Below are 20,267 nucleotides of genomic sequence, written 5' to 3'. Positions count from 1 at the left end.
ATCTGGATGAAAAATTGAGCGATATCACAGTAAGTCACCTAACCCTGCATGAGGTGGCAACACAGTAACATCTGGGCAGGGGCTTGCGGGTTTGAATCTGTCTTCATTTAGCAGCTGGCTAATTTCTGACTAGGGCAGCTCCAAAAAGGAGCTGTGCCCCTCCTGCTAGGGCACAGCTGAGTTGCTGGCCCATCAGGACTGCTAAAAAATGAATAATATAATAAATCTTCCCTGTAAGCCAGTTAGACTACATGGGATTGAAACTTTAATACTGAGAAACTTCACCTGTAGTTTTTGCCCCAGCTACTTGGTTCAGGTCCTGAGGCAAGGAGAAGACTGTTTTCAATTATCCCAGCAGACTGAGCATCCACCTAAATTGCTGCTCAGAGCATGGAACCTGCTGAGCAGGTTTCCAAATCATGGAATGGGTACAGAGAGACAAGGAAGAGATTGGTGAATGGCATGGTTGTTTCTGCAGCAGGCCACAACCCTCCTCATATTGTGGTTTGATGTTTCCTCATCTGGAGTTCCTCAGGTTAAGCAGACTGCATGGAGCAGTCCCTCAGGGGCACCGGGCAAACAGCATGCCTTATCATGAGGCTGGCATGATTTCTGAAACTACAGTCTTCCTGGGCAAGTATCAGCTGGCTGGAGCTTGCAGACTGGTCTTGAATGTTTTGAACAAAAAACCACAGGATCCTAGCGGAAAAGTCATGACTACACAAATTATGCCAAATGGGCAAGTCTAGTGCACTGCCGTGGGACACGTTCTCAGTTCCTTGGAAACAAGACAGTATCATGTAATTTATATGAAACTGGGCAAAGAACAAAAAGCTTGAACTAAAGAGCTGCTCCCTGGAAACTACTGCTTGCATTTGCCCTCTGAAAGCCAGTATCAGCATGGAAACTGAATCAATGTTGGGACCATCAGCACTGCTTTGCACAAAAGAGATGGAATCTTCCTGGAGTCAGATGAGCCCTCAAGCTGGGCAACACAAAGATTGTGTCTCAAATAGAAAAGGCCTGTCTGTAACATGAAGAACATAGTCTTGGATTTTGGATTTTACTGTTCTAAAGTCTCTTATTTGAAATTAGCAGTAATCTTATGGAAGGGCCGCAACCCAGGCAGGTAATGACACGGGAGAAAAAAATTGACGTTTTTCCTTTATTCAAAGGATTGCTGGGAAATTGCTTGCCCAAAAGTGATCTGCAACTATTTAGTTCCAAACATCCTGATGACAGGCAAAGAGACTTTGGAGTAAAGAGAGGAAGTGGAGGAAGAAGGAAGGCCTGAAGCTATGGAAATGGGCAAGGCAGAGGAAAGATAAATAAAACATATAGGTGGTTTGGGAAACAGAGGAGAATTACAAGGGAGAAACAAGGAATGGAAAAGCACACGAGTTTGGGAAAGCTGAAGGCCTGGTAGAAATGAACTTCATGGCTGAAGCACAAAAGTGCTGTGTAACCAGCTCATGGATGATCCAGCCTAGGAAAAGATCACTGACCTAGTGGAGGCCGAGTATGGAAGGCAGGATGGCAGCCCAAGAGGGACAGGCTGTGATTTCCTGGAGTGGGCAGATTTGACTGTGGTACTTCTGGAGGTGCACTGCCTGGCCAGGACAATGCCCACTAGTTACTGAAAGGGTACTGCCTCTGTCAGAGCAGACACACATTCATCTTCCAATGCCAGCTTTACCAAATGCTTTCACCTTTGCTATGCTGTGAGACTGGAGGGAAGGAGCAGCTCAAGTCTGTCCGAAAGGACATTTACATCACTTCTCCATCAAGATTACAGATGGCATCTCCAAATGCATCACTGGATGCACTGGCTTCCCTGCAAACGCCCTGGGGCGGACGGGACTCTGGCGTTCCTCACTGGAGAGGACAGGTGGGCAGGGCGGGGTGAAGGGAGGGGTTGTTAGCGGTAAAGTCTCACCTTCTGCGCCCCTGAGAAGGCGTGGTAGTAACATGAGACATAGGTCATTATGGCCTTCTCATCCGGCCTTAGCGTGCCTATAATATCTGTGCAGAGAAGGAAAAGAGGTTGAAAGGATAAAGTAAGAAGCAGCACATAGGATAAAACAAAACAATCATGGGTGGCGAGTGAGAGGGGGAGAAACCTTCCCATCATGCATTGCAGGACAGGCCAAACAGATTTCCATGCGGAGAGCTGGGAATTCGGATCAGAAGGTGGCTAGCAGTGTTGGCTTGTGGCTCAAAGCGGCACCCCTCCCTACCCCCCAATCCAGGGGGCTCCTGAGACGAGGATCTGGGCTCTGCACCTTCACAGTCTGGGGGCCCGGCCCAAGGATGAAAACAAGTTGTTTGGAGATCTGAACGCCCGCGCTCGAGGCCCTTCGTACGCCAAGGAGCTGGAGATCAGAGCCTTCCCACGCAGTGCACTTCCTACACGGGATCTGCTCTGCTGCAACGTGCACTGCCTGTTCCTAAGGCACTCAAGTACAGGAGGCAGCTTGGTTTTGGCAAGAGATGTGTACAAGGTTTCACCCAAAAAATGTTTTCCTTAAACATTAAGTGACTCCATTACCAACAGGAAAATGGCTAAGCTAGAAGTAGCAAGGACTCAACTGCCTGGTTTCCAACATGGATGAGAAAAGAGGGGGAAAAAAGGAAACAAATGAACAAAACCAGGCATCTCTGTCATGATAAGCAATGCTCTGTTTACAAAACCACCATGGATGTACTTGTTAGACATGCTTTGTAAGCCCCAGGTGAACGGGGACTGAATTTGTGGCACAACTTGAGAAAGCAGCAAGTTCAGACCTTAAAGCAAAGGTGCTGGAACCTGCAGCATACATAAGGCAAAAGATAAAGCTTTGGCCATTCATTAAACCCTTCATAAAACCTGAGTCAGCTCTGTTTCTCCATCTTTGGAAAAGACAAAAAAAAAAAAAAAAAAAAAAGGAAAAAAAAGTGAATAGGTTATTTCCCATGCGGGTAGGCTGCAGTTTCCTGCTGGGCAGACCATCTGTGTGGTCATCTTAACTTTTTGTAAGACCAAGCATCCTAGCTCGGATTTACCAGGATCAAGAGGTTCAGGTTCTTGGCCATCAGGAGCAGTTCATAAGGCAAATGGAGAAGGCAGAGCTCCCTACTCCCTTAAATTTGCATGTGTGCCAAAGTGTGGCATACCTAAGTGCCACTGGAAGTACTGCTGACTAGAGGGAAATGGAATTCCTGGCTCCCTTGCCCCACGTATTATATTTGGGGCACCACTTTGAACCAACAGCCAACTCTACCAAGAACATAATAATAAAGATGCCCGTAGCTAGAGAGGAGAGAGAGAAAGAAAAAAAGGTTTGGACATTAGCAACGGCACCAGGTGTGCTCTGTGGAGGGAGCTTGGGATCCTGCGATACCTTCTGGGCTCCTGAGAAGGCGTGGTAGAAGCTAGAAACATAGGTCATGATGGCCTTCTCGTCAGGACGGGCAGTTCCAACAATGTCTGTCAAAAAAAACCTCTCGTTAAGAGCATAATCAACTGATGGGAGGAAAGCAGAGGAGGGGTAGAACCACAACTGTCCAGGAGGCCGGCTGTGGCGCGGGCGTGTCACAGCGATTCCACAGCGCTTCCCAGCGTTCCCCAGATGTGTGTGTCTCAGAAGCCTGGATCATCCTTCTGGTTCCCCTCCCTCATCATACAATTTCCTCCAGAGTCTGGCCAGGCTAAGGCAGCCATATGTCAGCATGTCTTGTGTCACAGCACTTCCCTGTCCTGAGAACATTGCTGTGATTGGTGGATTGCATCAACACAAAGTGGCACCAGGCTGACATGACTATTATAGACATATTACACTGCAATTCCTCAGTGCAGTTCTGGTCTTCTGGAAAGATACTTTCTCCCTTCTTTTCCATGTCTCCCTCTTCCATTTCAACACAATGATGGCTTGAATTTCAAAAGGCCCTTTCATTAGTTTCAGTGGAAACTCAACACCTCCAGAGATCAGAATTAATGGTGTGGAGGAATGCACATTAGCTTGACTCCATGAGGGAGGAGAGAGATCAGTAAAGAGCAATGAGAACTCCTGCCAGGGGCCCTCTTCATCACTGCTACTTTTGCTGAGATCTGAAGCTAGATCCAATTATTTTGGAGGTATCTGTATTTCCTACAGAATGGTAGGAAACATTTGAATTTACTCTGGAAACCTCATGATTTTTTTTTTTAACTTCAGCATGATGAATGCAGAAAAAGCAAAACTCATCTCTGGGGATGGGAAATACCACCTACGAATATGAATATTCTAGTTACTAAAATACAGGTTCACTGGGTTTGGCTGTCCTATTCCCACTTTTCCTCTTTGATCCTCTCACTCCTTTATTTAACAAAAATGTTTAACTGCTACCCCTGTCCGACTCAAGTCTGAAATACAGCTTCTACCATCAAAGCCCGCTGGCTTTAGGCAAACAGCCAACAACCAGTGAACTATTTCAGGCTGTTGTTTGTACTCCAGAGTTATAGTCCTCAAAATCTGTTCCCAAGCTGGTCCTGACAAGGCTCTGAAAAGTAATCCTTGCTGTCCCAGTGGCCTCAGGGATGCAGTCACAATCAGCACCAAAAGCATCTTTGAACAACATAGAACTCTGCCTTGGTCTCCAGACCCAGTCAGTGAAGGATCTTATGCCAAACACTTCTGAGTAGTCAAGAAAAAGCAGTTAATAATAATAATAATAATAATAATATCATGCCCTCAAAAGCAAGAATATCAGCAATGTCAGAAAGACCACCGCAAAAAAAACCCCTGGAGCACAGGGAAGGAACACAGGCCTACGCCATCCACTAACTCAGTATCTAGCCTGATAATTGAAAGGGAACACTTCAGTCAGCAGATGACAGGTGTTAGTCATCTCTGCCTTGTGTGTCAACCCCAATCCAAGATCTCCATGCTAGACTCGAAAGACTGAAGGACAGAGGAGGAAGAGGGAAGCAGAATATGTGACTCATTATTCCATTTTAACTTTTTCCCTATACATTTACTACACAGTCACGCAGGGAACATTCAGAGGTTACTGGAATCTTGTACAAAAGGAGTCCACCTAGAAGAAGTGGAAAATGTCTTGAGAAAAAACAAGTTAAAAGCTGTTGGAGTCTACTTTACCTTCTGCATCCAGCATCTTTGGAATATCCAGATATTTCTCAGCCACATCAAAAGCTGTGTTTAGGTTAGTGAGAGGATCATCCTGGAAAAGACACAGAGGAAGAGCATCAGCATCAACTTTTAACAAGGTACACAGCATTTCTCTCAGAAAGAGCTTTGGCTCAGGTAACTGTGATTGCCAGACAAAAACTGTGAAGCCTCACGCAGCAGGATGAAACAATTAGCTTCCTTTTAAAAGAAGAGCCTGGGGACTCTTGGTATGATAATCAACATACAGTCTATGCACTTGAAAAAAAAAAAAGCATTTTGTCTTGAACCTAGTTGTAAGTAATACTGGCTTCACATCATACTGATAGTAAATGATGAGACCATGAGACCACATCTCACATTTAAATCTCATGTTTATATTAGGTTTGCAAGTTCCATTTTAAAGAACTGCAGAGCTATGTATCTGTTAGAACATCTAAGCAATACTAAAATAGTAACAACATCTGCAACGGGTGCTGTCCTTAGCTAGTGTACAGTTTGTTGAACACCAGTTGAGTGGGAGGAAGATAAATGTTTCAACAAATCTCTACAGAATAAATACATATAAAAGTACCCATTTTGCCTTGAGTATGGCTTTTCCTTCTGCATGGGTTTGTAATTTCTCTAGTACATTTCTATCCCTCTCTATATAAATTTTCTGTAGATTTTAAAGTACTACACAAGAAAACATGAAAAACAAATATCATTGAAAATGAAAGACTCTGAAAATTGTGTCCAGCATTCAAACATAATAATCAGCAACAAGACACTCGCCAACCTGCGTAAGATTCTCATACCAGCTTGTTGCTATATTCCTGTATAACCATGACACTTCATTATTCTGAAGGATCAATCCACTTAATGGGTGACAAATGACATTTGCATTATCAGTTTCTACTGTTGAGACATGTGGCTTCTACTGGATGAAAGGTTGTGCATAAACCACTAGTGTTCAGCCATCTTGTCTGGTGTCTTTTGGGAGGGAGGAAAGATGGGGTGCTATTCTCCATATTGTCATTTGTGCCATTCACACTGAGACCCACATAAAAATCCAGAAAAAAGGCAGCAAAATTATTTCATCTTCTTTCCAGAGCGGCATCCATGTTCTAATTATTTTCTATCTGAACCATGTGCCTTTGCTTATTGCACTGACTAGGAAGATTAAGCTGTGCCTCAACTCTAATCAACAGGCAGTTTCCTTTGAACCCACCCAGCAGGAAAGATGAAGCTAGGCAGGCTTGGGCAGACAGGGTAAGGGCATGAATAAAACTTCCTTTATGGCACTGGTCATTATGTAGCCCTCAGATTACAGCCTTCATGAACTAGGGAACTGAGCTGCTCTGAAAAGCAGTTTCCTGCAGCATTTCCCTAGGAATCTAGCATGTATTAGGCTGGCATCCAATATCAGCAACATATTCCTTTGGGTGAATGTCTCTCTCAGACAGCAATGTTTCACCTATCAAAGTAAATCACACACAAAGGCCACTAAAACAGACAGTGATCAGTATTAAATCCACTGGAACAAGTCAACATTAAGCAAGGTAATGTTGCACAGGCATGCTGTGATGGAGCCAGCAGCTGTCACGTACAGTATGACATAGTGTCAAATCCCTATATTCCTATATAATACACCTTCAGTGGTGACCACATCAGATATATCTACATCCACCTCTTCAGAGCTGAGCAGTGGAGCAGGCAGTGGATTTTTACTATTCTCCAGCTACAAGGAACCATCCTCTGCAATGGAATTAGAGGAACCACTTCAATTTCAACCTACTTGTCTTCTGTGCCTGGTGTGGAAAAACCTTTATGAACCCACAGCATAACCAAAAGCCTTATCTGAGGAGGTGAGACTAGGTGGTATATAACCTGCTTTGTTCACTGAGTGTAGACATGGCCCTAGCTTCATTTAGGGGGAAAAAAAATAACAGATTTTCTTTCACTCAAGTGCCGGAGCATGCAGAAATGCCAAGTGGCAGCTCCCTTGCACCCTGCCCCTAGTCCATGTGCCATTTTCTATTTCTGTAGAAATGTCACCACTGTGTAGCAAATTTGACCCCATGCTGACTGTGACCATCAAGGTTATTAACACCCTAACAGAGTGTTTAGTATTAACACCAACCCCTCCTTAGCACTGACTCATCTGAACCAGCTGCATGAAGATCTGCCAGCCTCTCCTGGAGGAAAAGGAGGAGCAAATCTCTCCCTGCAGATAGATTTCCTATCAGTTTGTAAGTAACAACACCAGGAGCACTGTTGCCAAAGGTTAAAAAGAAATTTTTGGCTGAAAGCTGGGAGAGGCTTCCTGATGGGAAAACTTACTGGGCTTGGGCAGTCCCAAAGGAAGGACTGGATTTTTTAACATGTGGGAAACTGGAGACTCACCTAGATAAAGCCTGCGGATTTCTACTTCAAATGCAAGAGAGATGTGTGATCACAATATCTCTTAGGGAATGAAACTAAAGATAGCACTACTGAAAGCAAACTATTTAAGTCCAAGACTAGCTTGGAGATGAGCAGAGAGCTACATTCGAGCAAGACTCTGTTTCCTGTAGGAAAAACTTCACCCCTCAAGAACAGTGGAGCAGCTCATCCCAATAATGATGCTTCTTTGTGCATGAGTTAGGGCTCCCCCGGGGCTTTTCCAAGACTACAACAGGGTCTCAAGCCCTATGAAATTCCTGCCAATTCCACCACTCTCAGTTCCATCCTACTGTACACCAGCTAATCATGATTTCAAATTACCCATTTCAGCTGATGCCCATGAAAAGGGGCAATGTAATAAAGACTGGCCAAGCAGCTCCAAGCCTTGCACTGAAGCACCACAGCTGCAGGCACACTTTAGGGACCCACACAGCACATCAAACAAAAGACAAGTCACCTGTCTTCTATTTCCTTCCACAGCTGAAACACACACCCAGAAGAGCACTGACCCAGATGAGGTTGCAATTCCATTTACATGAACATAGCAATGGCAGAGGTATGAAAAGGAACAGTAACTTGCCAGACTCTAGCTGAGCTAGCCACAAGGTAATCTACAGCTTTACCATGGAGGAGGTATTTTCTTTTAGTGGTGGCAGACAGCAAACCTGCCCTAGACAGATGCCAACCTGTCTCATTCTCTGCTTTTGCTGACTAAAGATTATCATGGCTCTTCATCTTTCGCCACAACCCTAATTCATGCAGGGACTCCTCTCTTCCTCCAGCTATTTCCAAGTCCTTGCAGCACACAAGGTTGCCAAGGCAATTATTGGAATGTAACATAAAAAACATCATCTATTAACTAGCAATCAGGAAAGGAGATGGAGGGGAAGGAAAATTCAGAAAGAGCAAGCACTTACTATATCTGCCAGAACTGAAAACATTAGGAAAGAAACCCCAAACTCTTGTTTTCAGAATTATCTGCATATAACACAGCAGTACACAGACCACAGCTCTGCACATACTGTGGTATATGAGGGGGCGCCAGAGCCAGCAGTCAGTCACTGTCAACACTGACAAAAGTATCTTGGATGTAGCTCAGAGTTGAGCTACTCTCAAGGTAAAAGGAGGAAGGGAAACCCCATCCTCTGCATACCTCTCGCTTGCAGACCACGAGCTGAATCCCAAGACCTTATCTACACTGAGCTGAATAATAGCAGACAGATCTGTACTAAATAGAAATTATCTAACCAATTAGCTGGGGTGTCAGGGAATCACCAACACCAAGCTGGACTTGTACCTGGTGTTTTGAGGCCTGGACTATACAAAGAACTTTAGTTAGGCAGTGCCCACATGCAGAAAAGAATTGTGCGTGTTCTTAATACACCTAGACTAGGAAAAATAGCTAGGAACAAACTCAATACAAAACAGTGCTGACAAAAGAAGTTGCTAAATTTTGGGAAAACGTGGCTACTACGCTGGCTGGCTACCTTTTGCAAGTACACACTGCCAATACAAGTGTGTAGCCTAGACACAGCCCTCCTGATAGAGCAGAAACACAGGCTGCAGAAGAATGCTACCCAAACAAGAAGTACAGTGCAGAACTCTGGGCAGCTTGGACTGATTTCATCTCTTAATCTCATAGATGTGTGTGTATGTGTATACACAGAAACACACACAGCATTGCCAAAGGCACGCACAACTGAGATGCCACTAATTGCCCCCTAGAGCTGGAAGAGAACTTGAGGTGGATCTCTAATCTACCACCCACTGCAATGGCTGCCTCTCAGCAGCCTCCTCTCTGTTTATATATACCACAAATGGCTTCAAATATCTAGCATAAAGAAGGTTAACTTCTCTTCAGCACACATCAACTGCTATAGCTATGGACTAGGCTCTTAAGTTCCTCCCAGCTATTTGCTCATGATTTCAGCTGTTATAGAGCTCTCTACCATACATTTAATCTCACCTCTTTAGAGTAACTGAGGCAGAACAACAATAAAAATGCTACAGAGAGTGTGAGAAGACTTCAGAAGGACAGAGGGAACGAGATGAAGGATGAGATCAAAAGCAAGCAGAGATCAAAAGATGCTGGTTCAATTTAACCTTTCTCCAAATAGGAAAAATCCCCTCTCATTGCACATTGAATTTGGCTAGAACAATCACCCTATTTTTTACCCTAAAAAGCCTGCAGTCAATATCAACAAATAACTCACTTTCTTTCACTCTGTTTTTGCTTGGCTTTGGGCTTTGTTGGTAACAGAGTGTGCCGTAGCATTTACCTGCCTGGGTTTGTCAAGCACACATTGCTTAGCTGTGTTATTTTCCCAAGATTAGGCATGGAAAACGTTACTCTAAAAATTCCTTTTCTTCTTGCTGCTCATAATGTAAACAGGTACAGTCTCCCCCAGCTGTTTATTCACTATGTGCTGAATCCAGACACTAAAACTGATCAGAAAAACAGACTGCTCTGGGAGACAGTAAAGATCTAAAAGGTTATTGAAAAGCAGATCAGGCATTGTGCAATTCATCGCCATCTGGGATGCAGCTAATTTGATTAGGTCATTTACATTTTGTCCATTTGCATGGTGATCCAAGAGCCCAGGTCTGTTGGCGATGGGCTTCTATGTTTATTTCCCTAGCTAACATCAAGCACACATGCACTTAAAACACACAGTCTAGGAGACCTGATGGACAAGCTTTTTGTGTTAGCCCCAGCAAGTACACATGAATTATGCTCTTGGTGACATTTCATTATGCTCTTGGTGACATGGGTACAGATACAGTGAAACTGGATCTTAGCAGACTGCAGGAATGCTGGTAGGATAAGAACCCAGTTTGATCTTCTATTGCACTGCTGGGTCAAGACATTGGGAGCAGCATAAACCACTAAGTGGTTATTGTCAACATCCATTCAGCAATCTTGACTCCAAACCACACAGAGAGTAAAATTTGAAGCTTGGTATCATGCTACCAGAACAAGTATTTGAGTAAAACTGAGTTTTCTGACAAATACTTTTTTGGCACCTGATACCTGCATGCTAAGAAAAGCCCAGAAGCACTGAAGATGACCCAGTGCTAAGATGGAAGCATGTGACAAGTGTCCAGTGAGCACACACAAACTCCTCAATGAGCATTTTAAACACCAGATAACTGGTTTCTATCCCGCTCTCCACAGAAATGTTAAGCTTGATTTGACTCACTGGTCTGTGACATTAGCACAGAACTATTCTCACATTTGGTGTTACTGAGTTTGCCAGCTTGTGCTCATCAGCTGGGATTGGGGCACGTGTGTGGAGGCAGTCTGAAAGCAGGGAAAGTCAAGCAGGAAGCTCATTAAGTTCACGCTTCACTAAGGAGCCTGAATGTACTGATTCATCCCTCCTTCCTTCCCCCCATCCCTGCAATTGCCAGCTTGTGCTGAAGTTCTCCAATTATGTTTGTCAAGCTAATTCTTTTCCCTCTTTACTTGTAAGGTGCCAAGCATCTGGTCTGATAGACAAATGGATTTGTACCTTTCGTAGCTTCCCGTAGTCAATGAGCTCTGGACGGTGTCTATGAATTAAAGCACAGAAACCAAGGCCATCCTTCCAACTATGAGAGAAACACAAGAGAGAACAATGAACATTGCTCAGCCATGGAGACACACAGGGGTGAGCATGAGGGAAGGCACCAAGGCAGTGAGACAACTAATTCTGGTTTAGTTTCCAACAAACAGTGCTTCTGTAAGTGCTGGGAATCAGAGATATCTTGTATGTGCATGAGACAGCAATAAAGATTCCTCTCATCCCCTACAAAACCCGTTGTAATTAAGACTTGCCCATTGCGTTGGGACCTTGATTTTGGCAGTTCTCTGTGCTGAACCCTCTGTGCATGTCCTGCGCAGCACACGAGCTCGAGGTGAAAAAAGGTGTAGACCCAAGCTGTGAAGGAGGAACGAGGACATTCCTTAGGGAAAAGGCAGATGTCCCCAGCCAGCTGCACTGATGGCAGTTAAGCTTACAAATGCTTTACTTTATATGGTTCATACAAGGCTCCAAGACATGCTGGAAAAAACACTACTATGTAGAATCTTCACTGGAACATCTGCCAGCTTGGAAATAAGAAAAGCAGAGCAAGTGAATCTCTTATTCTTTCCCAGCTCTGCCATACTACAAAAGTTAGGAGGCAGTCCTTTATTCATGGCTGCTAAAGCATTCTGAGTTTCCATAGAGCAAAAGCTCTCTTGGCTTAGCCCATGCCTCAAATGCTGCTCTTGGAGGACTTAATGCCCTGAAGAACTTTATGAAAGCAGCAACTGTAACCTGAATGAGGTACTTGGATCCTCTTAGAACCTCTGCCTTCAGCTTCCTAGGCACCTCTCTGGACCACACTGTTACCTGTGTAATGTGCACGTGCATTGCCTTGGGAGGTCTGTCAGGAATATCGTTGCACATACTGAGAGACATAGGAAAATAACACAGATTGTAAAGCTAAGTTCTTGCCTGTAACTCACCTGATATGGAAGTTCTGGATGTTTACATTTTTGTAGGGGGCTGTCTTCCTCTGACACCATAACAAAAGTCCTTCTTTAGCAGATGTTTCTAGGGAAAGAAAGAAAGAAGACACATCAATTAACTAATTTTCTTAGAAAACAGGAATCCCTGGAGTATATGCTTGAAAGCCATCGCCAAATCCTCTTTGGTAGAGACTGCACTAAATTGTGCTTTATTTAACTTCACTTGTCAGAGAATTTCTTGTTTGGAAAAGTCTACTAGGATAGTTTTGTTACTATTATCTTCTTAATGAGGTTCAGTAATAAGGAGATAGCTTTTTGCAACTAGAGAGTCTTGTAGGACTCTTAAGTGATAAGTTTATTTTCAGGCTTGGTCATCCTTTTGAGCTACCCTTGAAATCTCTTGTAAGAGAAGCATCTGAAAAACTCATCTCAGTGTGCTTGAGCTTGGCCATAAATGTTCATGAGATGTCATGGCAGCTTGGGAAGGGTAGCTCCCAAGGATCCTTCAGTGACTTACTGAAGAGGACATTTTGGGCCATTTAAGTGGCAAAGCCATTTAGTTACCCCAGTTGTCCATTACTGAACAGTGTCAGGAAAGAACTAAAATTTACCTTCAACTGAGATATCCTGAATGGCAAAACGAAGGATGATGGTCCAAATCATTCCAAGGGTCATTTTAACATTGCCATCCACGATTTCTATGGGAGAAAAAATAAAGGTAGAAAGAGAAGAAATAGACATAAGGTTGGAACTGCAAATCCTTGTAAAACAGGAGCACTGGGGAACATTTCCTTTTGCAGATGGGAGAAATGGAATTCCTGCTAAAAACTGTTTTTCCCTGCCTTCCCAGATGCTCTGCTGATAGGTACAGTAGCCCATAATCAGACTTTTGCAGTACAATACTGAGAGCAAAACAGACACAGATGATCCCAAAGATTGGGAATAAGCACTCATTTAGATCAGTGTAATTCCCCACATGGGCCTAAAAGCACCTTCCTCAGGTATAATTACTACTACTTAGAAGTCAGAGAAGCCAAACTGAGAAAAGGAAAAGCCTTCCTTCTATTATCCCATATCTACTCCAAGTCACCTATAGAACTGCCCCAGCATAAATATACCAGAACAACCAGTGACAATTCCCAGAGCAGATGAGCTCTGACAGCTGGTTTTGTCCTGTGAACAAGATACCATCAAGAAAACCATACACCATAAACATTTTAATTTCAAACAAGCCTAAATACATCAGCCTTCCTGTACAGGACTTCTTTCAGTCATGTAATTCCAGAAGACACAAAAGAGCATTTCTCAAAATCCACACATCCTGGTGGAGGAAGAACCAAGGACTCGGGCTGACCAGTCAGCACAGAATATAACATAAACCATGACTGTGAGCAGACTGTGCTTTACTGCTCATTAGATTTACAATATAAATCAGCAAGGGTAAACAACTTGGAGGTTTTACAAGGCAACTGCTTATGAGTGTGAGGTATGATCTGTTTAGGATGAAGTATCAAGGTCCTGAGAACAACAAGTGCTCGGGGCAAAGCTGGCCCAGAAAGAAGCTCCCACCATGTATGGACTAGAGCCAAACAGTGAGCAGATGGGTCTCCAGTACTGATCCTCAACATCTACAAAAATTCCACAGATATGTGTATATATATATATACACACACACACAGTGTTACAGAATTTACAGCCTTCACATTTTTGGATAGTGAAACCAGCTGAGCTGTTTTCTCCTACTCATTCTCTGACAGGTCCCTGCATGGCAGGATCTTTCACAAATAAATGACAAGTTACAAGAGTATTTTCAGTAAGAAAATGTTTGGAGGTAGAATAATCCAAGTCCCAAGAAGACTGTCAGAAACTATATTTGTACTACTGCAGACACCTCCATGCCACTTCTTTCATAAACCTGCCCAGCAGGAATTGTGTTCTGGGGCAAGCACAATTTGCCGTATAGGCAATTGATGCCTGTCTGGATAGCGCCACAAAAGTAACAATGTTTTAATCTTTCCCTTTAGGCTATTAAAAAATTGCTTTTCTTCTTATGAAAAAATTTCAAAATGTGAACCTCATTGTATTCAAAACCAACAGATCAGCAGCACACACCCCAAAAATCGATTTTCAGAAATCGTGTCCAAATTCCTGAAAACTTGTGATTCTGAGATACACGTCATGCAACTTCCAGTGTAAATCAGAATTATAAGCTCTACTGTCCTCTGACATACATCTGAATTAGTGATTTACAGATGCAAAAAGACAGAAAGTAAGACATGCTACCTTGTTCTACTGCAGTAAAACTCTTGTCTCTGCTCCCTTCTAAACTTCAGAGTACTAAAGATCTCTTAATGAGTCATCAGTTTGCCCAGAATTAAACAGCCAATAACTTTTCAGTTCAGTACAAAAACCCCACAGTTACTTTTGCTGGCATGAAAAAACTGTGTTTGTCTGTTGACGGTTTTCACACAAATTAATTTTTTACAGACATTTTGAGGTCGGGGGTTGTCTGTCAGGCTGGTGCAAGAAAATGTCATGTGATGGCAAGTGTATTCAGTTCTGTACTTTTTGCATTCTTCATCCCTCCAGTAAAGCACTGCAATCAACTTGAAGGAGAATCCTGTTTATTTGAACAAATATCTGCGATACTGCAGCTAAAATATACAAGAAAGCATCTGTATTTTCAGCTTGTTTTGTTAATGTGATTGATATTCACGGGGATCTTCAAAAATCATAAAACCCAGCGCTTGTAAAACGCCCAACAGTTGGCAGGACTCTTCTAGGATATATTTAAGACCTGAAACTAAATGGAGCTCTTTAATGGGCTTGATTAAAATCTGATGACAATACTTTAATGCTGAAAATGCTTCATGAATAGTAATAAATCAATCAGTGAGCTGAAACAGATAATTAATATTACTGCTCCATGGATTTAAATTGGAAATAGAGGTCCAGACACTTATATAAAACCAGTAGTGTAAAGTTGCTAACGTCGCATATGAACTCAGCATTATGTTCTGGTTACATTCCTAAATTCTGGTTTTATAATGTCAGCTGGTGGAATTAAGGTGGAAGCATCCCTTCTTTCCCAGTTCTCTTCACAGCACGACCCATTTAAAAAGAAAGATGTGTTCCCTGTTCCCATACCTGATTTTTCTTTAGCAGCACACCAAAACAAAGCTGTTGTGGAGGAAATCCAGAATATTTCTACTACTTCATCTCTACATGTCATTTTACTTTACACCACAGTACCACCATGTACCAAGCAGATACTGATGTCAGTGCGATTAGTGAGTGATCCATCCCAGGACACATATTTAACAAGCTACACAATCCTCTGTCCTTTTTTTTTTTTTTTTTTTTCTTGTTGCTGCTCTTTGAAATAGACTTGACAAAATCGTTACTATTTATTAGAAGCAGCCAAGCATTTTTCATTTCTAGTGCTAAAAAATCTTCTCCTGGAAACCTGGTTACAAAGTCACCCAGACTGATCAGAAGACTCTATGCTCTTTGACCCTCACTCACTTGGTTTTCCATCTCAGCATTCCCCACTGCCAATCTCCTTTTCCTTCAGAATTCATGACCCTTCATCTGCTGCCAGTCTATTTCTAGTATAGTAGAGTAGGCCAAGAAACAAAAGTAAAAAACATGGTTGCAAAACAGGTTTGCATGAAGCTTTCTGCTTCCTGGTAATGAAGAAAAAGAAACTCCCCAAAAATTGTTAAAAAGTTGGATACAACACTACAAAGCTAGAACAATCTACTGTTTAATTAAAGACAGTATGCTTGGTCCCTGCTGATATAAGGAAGACTCAATAATGTGAGAGCAGTTCATGTATTAAAAGGCTTGTAATCAGACAGTATTTTCTAAAAGCCTGACTCTGGTTTCCAAGTGCTCTTTCTGGGCAGGGCCTCTCTAAGCACTGTGTGCACTTCAGCACCAGCAGCTGTTGAAGGAACAGCAGCAGCAAGCACATGTTATCAATGTGGTTTACATTCAACTTGAGGGCTGATCAACTGCTGGCTAATGCTGGTGAAGCATCTGCATCCACTAGAAGGAAACGTTTTGCACCAGTGAATATGTTTCCACCCTATCATTGCACCAAGTAACAAGTAGGCAAGAACTACAGTACTGGATTGCCACAGAGATCTGCCTTTTGAAATGCCACCACCTCTTTTAAATGCATGAACTCATTTTGAAAAATGCAAAAATTATTAAGCTTCCTTTCCTGCCATGGATAGTTAGAAGCTGAATCAACAACACAGAAAGTGTTATCCCCTCCTAGATATTTCTGAGCTGCCCATGAGAGCAGAGCCTTTGATTACCCCATGGAGGGAAGAAGTTGCAGGGCATGAACAACTGGCAGGATAGCATTATGATCTGGGAATTGGAGACCTAGAACAACAACTGTGACAAGATAAAAGCTGCTCTGCATTTTGTCTGTCAAACAAAAGCCAAATACAGCAGGATAACTATCCACACCCCTGTCTTCAGCAAGCATGTTGCTCCTGATGGTCCTGTCAGATTTAGGACAGATAGCTAACATTGTTAGTGAAGGTGTAACTCTCAAGTCCCTAACAGAGTGGACAGGACAAAGGGACAAATAAATGCCATGCTTCACTCACTGACATAGGGAGACCCTATTTTCCCCCTTTTTTTATAGTGAAATAAATGTATGCTTGCACTGCTGGTGCTTCAGTAGGTGTTTTACTCAGATAGAACTTTTGCAATCATTGAAATCCCCAGGCTTTATTTCTCCTTTTACTTGTGCAGGTGAGAATAGGGGTCAGTTCATCCAAAGTTATCTGTATGTTGAAGTTAGCAAGATCTGTTTAAGAAAACAGCAACTTTCTATGCAGATTTAAAGTAAAAATAAACCAGTCCTAGGGTGACAAACTTGACCTATTCAGCCTGTTAAGTTCCAGGAGCATTTGACATGAGTATGGAATCTATTACAGCAAAAGAAGGCTCCTGAGGTGTCAGATGACAGTGAGATTTAAAAGCAGATGAAAACCATTTGACTAGAGTCTTCCTTGATCCAGATTTACACAGATCTGCTGTATGCCACAACATACTTTGATTCTATGGACTCTGGCTAACAAAATGTTTAGATTAAAACAAAGCACAACCAAACCCCCAAAAAAGCCAGGACATTGATGGCCAATACGTACAGAGATCTACAGCTGGACTGCACACACCCCTTGGTGCCCAGCAGATACCAGAGCTGGAACAAGCCCCTGAGGTAAGGAGTGTGCTCCCTCAACCAGTACCACACACTGCTGCTGCATGGTGGTTTTCATCTTCTAGGGAGAAAAGCTCCCTAGGAAACCTTCTACACCAGTCCAACCTGACCACAGCATCTACAGCTGTCTTGGAGCAGAATTATTACCAGCTCATTGGTTGTGACCTTCTACCTTGCTGCTGCAAGATGTCTTTTAAAAGTCTCAAAGCAAGTCCCTAAAATTCATACTTCAGAAAGGTTCATAATCCCTTTCATGGACAGAATAAACTTCTGTGCTGTCCCAAGTAAATTCCATTTTTATAGCTGATGACAGGCTGGGCAGAAGTCCCTGCAGCAGGTTATGTTCCTTGGTGACAAGCAGAGTGGCCCGGGCTCAGTCTGTGTGCACAGGCAGGCACTGGGGCGGGCACGTCCATGCTGTGACCACACTCATGTGGCCTGAGTGCCATCACAGCACAGGTCCAAGCATCTGTATAAAAATCAAAGCTAACCTTAGGCTAAACTGCAGTGCCTTGCCACCTTTGGTAGTTTAAAGAAAGCCATGTGTATTGTCCACGTAGCTGCACAGGCACCAGGACAAAGGAAAGCCAGGAAACATTTGTCAGGGGAGTTCAAGGTCACTATTCAGATTGATATGGATCATACTTCTGTCACAAAATGGCACTTCACAGCCTGTTTCTGAACAGGGTAACTGCTGTGAATAACTGGGCCCTGCTGATCTTTGGTCACAGATCACCTGACTAGCAAATGACTTCTAAGTGCTGTGAGGTGCAGTCACAGCTGACTCAGGAACAGGACTCAGGAGATAAAAAAAATAAATCCCTCAGAAGAAGATGAAAAGAAACTAGTGCCAGGGAGAATGGAATCAGAAGGAAAAAAAAAAAGGGGGGAAATTTAGGAAGAAAGAAAGATAGGGTTACCTATACTCTGGAAAATTTTAAGGAGCTATTTTAAGGTAGACCGTCTCTAGGTCCAGATCCAGCCCCCAGTTTTCTAGTCTGAAAAGGGTCCTATACAACAGATATGGACTATTGTATCAGACACTGGATGCATCAGTCTTTTGTAAGGGCACAAAATGACTTTAGATGTGTATTTGTGTTCCACAAACAATACTCACAGCCAACAATAGCCTCAGGTTGCTACTGCTGAAAAAGCTGAGAAATTTGGAGGGAAGTTTTGCATGCAAAATATCAGTATAATTCAGCCACTGATCTCTTGCATTCTGCTCTTCAATACCAAACACAGTGAAGAGGCATCTGCAATGTCCCTGACAGTAGTTCTAAGTTATTCCAAAGTCTCCATGAAGTCAAAGCAGTATGCTGAGGTAAAGTTTTGGTAAGGCAAACATAAGCACCTGCAGTGGCTGAGGTAATCTGCCAGATCTGACATGGAACAAATGAACCATAGGATGGGTACAGGTCTTGGAAATGCCCCAAGAGAATGCTTGAAAATTCAGAACTGGGGACAGCATGCCAAGACTGCACTGACCTCATGAGCTGAGAACAGGCAGAGCTCAGCCCAGTAGCCCCAAGACTCTCCCAAAGGAATACACATCCAGAACTGTATCATGGGCTCATTTCCTGGCTGTGTCAGGAGTTTCCCTAGAGAAACCAAGTACTTCCATCTGCAAGGTGGAGATAACAAACCACCCTCATTTTCCATGGTCACTGTAGAGACAAACCTAGAAATATCTCAGAAGCAGAGTGTCTCCACAGCAACAATGGCAACCTGAATCCATAGGAAGGACTTACAAACAGATCCAGAACAGAGAAAAGTGTCATGAAAACCTGTAAGCCCTTCTGGGACTTGGGTGACATATTATGTAAAACCCCCACCATCTCTGCTAAAAAGACAAAAATCCTACACAGTTGCCTGCTTTCTGCATGATCTGCATGATTCCTGAGGGCATCCCAGATGCTGCCCACACTGATCTCTACACAGTGAAACAAAGCTTCCAGCCAGAGCATCCAGCTATGTAGGGTGCACAACCAGAAGCCTGGAAGCCACGAAAACTGGAACCTCTGGGGTCCTTGTCCTGTGTTGGAGTATGCACTTGGCTTTGACCCATGCAATGTCCTCCAGCAACAGATCCTTCTCCAGCAGCTCTGAAACAAGCTGAATACAAATAGCTGCTATGCTTCAATTCAGAGTTTTCTTCATTTGAGAAAGAAATATCTCAATTAATTTGTTTCTGCCATTGCTCAAAGTTTTCATAACTCATGAGAGCCAGGAGAAAAGCAGGATGCCCTGACCAATAATCCCAAATGGAAATCAGGTTTTGCAGCCTTGTGTGAAGACAGGATTTAAATCCAGAGTAAAGGCTTACTATAACCCTTTTTAAACTCAATTGTTTATTCTACAAGAACACCGTAGGGCTAGGGAGGTACAAAGGGAAATGACATGCTGCTATGAAAGAAAGGCAAGGGCTAAGCACAGCTTGGGCTCAGAAAAATCAGATGCTTCCTTTACCTTCTGCTCCAATGGATACTAGCTTGACTCCTTTGCTGGCAATGAAATCCAAGGCCTTGTTCACATTGGATATTTTGTGCACTCGCATTTTGCCTCTTTCAGGCTTCGCCAGACGTTCTCCTAATAAGAAAAGAGGCAAAAGAAATAGATAGTATTAGAGAACAATTCTGAACCTGCTCTTCCCTGGTGCATGTTTTCTGTGGTGTGGCTCCCAGTGCTCAGCCTGGCAGAGAGACCTTCCTGCATCCTTTGAGGACAGCCACACTCACTGTTTAAGCATCCCCAGGAAGAATCAAACAGAAAAGTACCTTTTTAATGCACCACAGGTAAGTTAGTAACAGAGAACCTGTCCTTTTGAGGTAGGTTTGCATCAGAAGTGAAAAAATCTGTTAAAACTCCACTGAGCTCCTCTAGCCACAGATAAGGAGGCCTGGAAAGAGCACGACTTCCCCCACCCAGCCAAGACAGGTGAGGAGCTCTCCTCCAGCATTTG

The 20,267-nt window shown here is 43.2% G+C and overlaps 1 protein-coding gene across 4 annotated transcripts in view; it reads right to left on the bottom strand.

Annotated features, from left to right (window-relative positions):
• The window catches only part of ACTN1 (actinin alpha 1), an 86,582-nt gene that overhangs the window by 20,941 nt on the left and 45,374 nt on the right, over window positions 1-20,267 (bottom strand). For all 4 annotated transcript variants that reach the window (XM_059849709.1, XM_059849707.1, XM_059849706.1 and 1 more), the window contains 6 exons: window positions 19,775-19,894; window positions 12,675-12,761; window positions 12,061-12,148; window positions 11,081-11,159; window positions 5,118-5,199; window positions 3,381-3,466 (listed from right to left, as the gene is read on the bottom strand). In XM_059849709.1, coding sequence (XP_059705692.1) covers window positions 3,381-3,466; window positions 5,118-5,199; window positions 11,081-11,159; window positions 12,061-12,148; window positions 12,675-12,761; window positions 19,775-19,894 — 542 coding nt within the window. The remainder of the gene's footprint in view (window positions 1-3,380; window positions 3,467-5,117; window positions 5,200-11,080; window positions 11,160-12,060; window positions 12,149-12,674; window positions 12,762-19,774; window positions 19,895-20,267) is intronic.

This window comes from Haemorhous mexicanus, chromosome 6 (assembly GCF_027477595.1).
Source record: "Haemorhous mexicanus isolate bHaeMex1 chromosome 6, bHaeMex1.pri, whole genome shotgun sequence".
Taxonomy (NCBI): domain Eukaryota; kingdom Metazoa; phylum Chordata; class Aves; order Passeriformes; family Fringillidae; genus Haemorhous; species Haemorhous mexicanus.
This window is presented reverse-complemented; position numbering and strand designations above follow the sequence as displayed.